General features: G+C 40.2%; 1 protein-coding gene across 1 annotated transcript in view; it reads left to right on the forward strand.

Annotated features, from left to right (window-relative positions):
• ken (zinc finger and BTB domain-containing ken and barbie protein) overlaps positions 1–3,957 on the forward strand; it is a 30,511-nt gene that overhangs the window by 23,597 nt on the left and 2,957 nt on the right. Inside the window, exons 2-4 of the mRNA XM_028310795.1 lie at positions 2,018–2,200; positions 2,946–3,066; positions 3,351–3,830. Of these exons, the coding sequence (XP_028166596.1) occupies positions 2,018–2,200; positions 2,946–3,066; positions 3,351–3,830 (784 nt within the window). The remainder of the gene's footprint in view (positions 1–2,017; positions 2,201–2,945; positions 3,067–3,350; positions 3,831–3,957) is intronic.

Here is a 3,957-nt window from a genome sequence, read left to right on the forward strand (position 1 = left end):
ATTCCCGCAATTAAATATGACTTTTAAAGCAGTGCAACAATAGAGAAGCAGATGCCGACAACAATGAGATGTGCTCCACAGTTTGTGACCCCGGCGTTGCTAAACGCGGACAATGCAAAAGAAGCGCCCGTTGATCGTCTTTTAAACGATCTTGCACCTCTATCGCAACTCTAATAACGCTCGGGCCAAGGTTCGTTTCGACATGCTTTCTAGTACCTGCGATAGGACTCCTCAATTTTGGCATTCGAAGTGCGTTAATTTAAATTCTTCTCACCTTTAGCCTTTTTAATTTGGTTGGGAAACCCAAAAAGCGATTGTTCGGTGGTTATTGTTTTCTGTACGAAACTGCGGTACACGCTCTTGGTTAAGAACGCAAGTTTAGTTGATAGTGGTGATATTGAAACGCTATTTTGTAACAGTCGACTGCGTTCAACCTTGTCTTCCTTTATGTTCATTTTCAGTCTGGCATCGGAGCGAACTAGTAGACCGCGAACGCTATGACGGGCTTCGAATTTGCTATGATTTCACTTATTTACGGCGCTGATATGTTCGTGCGTTTCACAACGTACCTAAGCACGAAACTACAATTTAAATCGTTCTAAAATTCGATGGTATCATTTAAAGAAACATGATGATCGACAAATCGATCATCAATTGGTTAATTAAATGTTTTTATCGTAATAATCGATTATTATCCAATATTCGTCTTCCTTATATGAACTGTAAGGAAGCAATTAGATTGTAGAAATTAATGCGTAATTTAATTGATACGATACACGTTTATGGCTTTTATAGAATCAGACTGCATATTTAGTTGGAAATAAACGAGAAATCTTAGAAAGTAAGTTAACGATAGCATTCCGTAAATGTTTCGTAACTTTGAACACTAATTACAAGCAATTGTTTTACTTTCTACTGATCGAAAAACAAGTGGCTTACTTTCACTAATGACGGCGGATCGTTAACCGACATACAAACATGTTTGTGACAACTTGCACATGATATGTTATTTGTAATGATGACTGATGATATTAGAATATTATAAAAAGTCACATAGCCCAATTAATCACAGAACTAGTTCTCTTAACAACACAAGTAAACCAGTTTCATATTGTCAACATTATAAACACGATAGCGCTCTTGACGATCTGTCTTGTCCGTGTCATGTCAAAAAGATGATTGTGATTTGTCGTTTTCTACTTCTACAACCGACATCCGCATAGCTTAAGACGACTAACTTCTCAAAAGACTTAAGGCCTGTAGCATTACGCGCAAACCACCATAAATAGCAACGTTAACCAAAAACTTTGTAATTATTTAAAACAAGAGTCATGTCCATCCCACCGGGAATTCAAATTAAAATTCTGATACTTAGAGAGTTCGATGTTGATCCCATATAAATGTTCTTGTATTTGACCAATAGAATCGCCCCTTTTCAGATCAATTAAGATTCTTTCATGTACTCTAGTATTCTTCTTCTATGGTGTGGATTTTTTGTACAACAATTAGGATCACTCGAACTCATCCTCTGTTCTTCTGATTAATTTCCTTGTCCAATGACAGTTTAACTTTCCCTCGGGACAAACTTGACCTTCACTGGTTGGGTTTTTACTGGCGGTCAAACTGTAGATCCTGGCTACACAGGACTTGCAGCGGTGGGAACGAGAGGTGGGAATAGTTCCGATCACACATCTCATCACCCTCTGTGAGCTTCTTCTGAGGTCTCATCATCATCATCATCATCATGTCAGCCATAGGACGTCCACTGCTGAACATAGGCCTCCCCTAATGCTTTCCACATTGATCGATTGGTAGCGGCCTGTGTTCAGCGCTTCCTTGCTACCTTTACGATGTCGTCGGTCCACCTTGTAGGTGGACGTCTCACTTTGCGCCTTCCAGTACGCGGCCTCCATTCCAGAACCTTCTGAGGTCTACTCCTCTGAATTTGTGAGCTGCTTTAGTATACTCATTGCGCTAAGTGTAACTTGACATTAACCTCACGTTCTCCTCTTTCCAGTGCTGGAATAATGGGCGAGGGCCTGCTGACGCTGACGTACGGCAAGCATCACGCCTGCATCCTGAACGAGGTGGGCGCGGCGTGGCGCGGGGCCCGCTACTCCGACCTGGTGCTCATCTGCGACGACGCGGTCCCGCTGGCGGCCCACCGCATCGTCATGGCCGCCGCCAGCCCCCTCATCAGGTAAACAATAGAACAGAAATTATTCGACCCGATTTTTCTCAAAATCGACTTCGATTCCCCAACCCATTTGCCTATCTGCATCGTAGGGATATACGGCACAGTTAAGGCAATGTTATTGTTAGAAAGTGATCTCTTCCAGACAACCCAGGGAGAGCACAGCTATACTTCTACTCCTTTCTAACACATTCATAATCCACAAACGGGACACAATAGTAAGGGTTGGGCGATAGCAGACTAGCTGTAGAACTTGGATCTTGGAGGTATTTGTGGAGTTGGGCACAGAACTTTGTGGACTTTTGAAATCAATAAAAATATGATAATAGCTACAAACCATCATCAGAGAAGATTTCAGTAAAGTTAAAGACTGAATCAAAACTAAATTGCATTCATTTCCAACTCAGAAGCTACTTAGATTCAATTAAAAGTATTAACTACCTACAGTCAATTAATTAATCAATTATGCTGAATATTTAGCTATCATAATTTGTACATTAATATGTAACAGTTCATTATGCATAACGCAATAGAGAAGCCTAACATAACCGGATGAATTAACTGAATTTATTTATCCGACTTGTTTACTAATCGAAGAGTTGTGATGTAAACTTTTATAGTTTCAATGTCACATTATGATTTTATATCTCACCTTTTCAAGGCGTGTCTTATAAACGATTTATTAGCTGAACAGTCATCGGTTCTTCTGAGAAAAGGATGATTTAAAATGGATGTTTTATGGTTTTTCCAGGAAAATCCTCGATGACACGCCGTCCGTGGAGAACCCTGTCACAATCCACATGTCCGGGATCAGTAGCACGCTGATGAGGCACCTCCTCGTCTTCTTGTACAGTGGACAAGCCTACATTGAAGTAAGTATCTGTATCTATCCATATAGCTTTATTATACGTATGAATCATGACTTCATCCAGTGATTCTATAATAATAACAATGCATATTTTATTTGCTTTCTATTATTTTGTCGTGCCAAAACTGTTGTACCCGAAAATTTTGTTCTCATCAAATATGTCTTCAATCTCAGTTATCAAAACTATTTCAAATGAACAAACTGACAGCAACCACTGGAAATAGTGCAATAGTGGAAAATAGAATTAAACAGCAACTAATTACTAACTCTTTCTTCCTTTTCTTTCAGTCCGGTGAAATTGATGACATGCAAGAACTCTTCGAGCTGCTGGAGATCAAATCAGACGTATGGAAATCAACAAAAGAACGACAGCAAGCGGAAGAACGGAACAGATCGTGCGAGCGGCTAAAAGGCAAGAACTTGAAGACAGACATCAACAGCAATGAAAGCAGTAAACACGATGCTCCATCAGGCTCGTCACATTCAGAGAGCGATCGGGTCACACCGAGCGCAGGATACAGCAAAGATAAAGAACGAGACTCAGAATCACTAAGCATAAAGAAAGAAAGCATGTCCACAAGTAGTAACGATGAAAGAGAAGACGATGACCATGACACGGAAAACAGAGACAAGGAATGCGGCCGGTTGACTTCAAGGAGGAGGAGTTCTTCCAACCCCGTCAACTTATCAGTACAAAGGACATCAGAGAACACAGGCAGTGAACACGACGACTCGCAGGATTTGGATGTTGAAACTGTTGCCACCAAGGTAAATAATACACTTGCGTATTTGTGTATTTAATAAGACAAACTCTAATTCTAAGACACTTCTCAAAGAATCCCTATTTAAAATCAATGATATAAATGGTACTTCAACAATTGTTTTTATCTTCCAG

Source organism: Ostrinia furnacalis, unplaced genomic scaffold, assembly GCF_004193835.3.
Source record: "Ostrinia furnacalis isolate ACB-3 unplaced genomic scaffold, ASM419383v2 OfSCF3116, whole genome shotgun sequence".
NCBI lineage: Eukaryota > Metazoa > Arthropoda > Insecta > Lepidoptera > Crambidae > Ostrinia > Ostrinia furnacalis.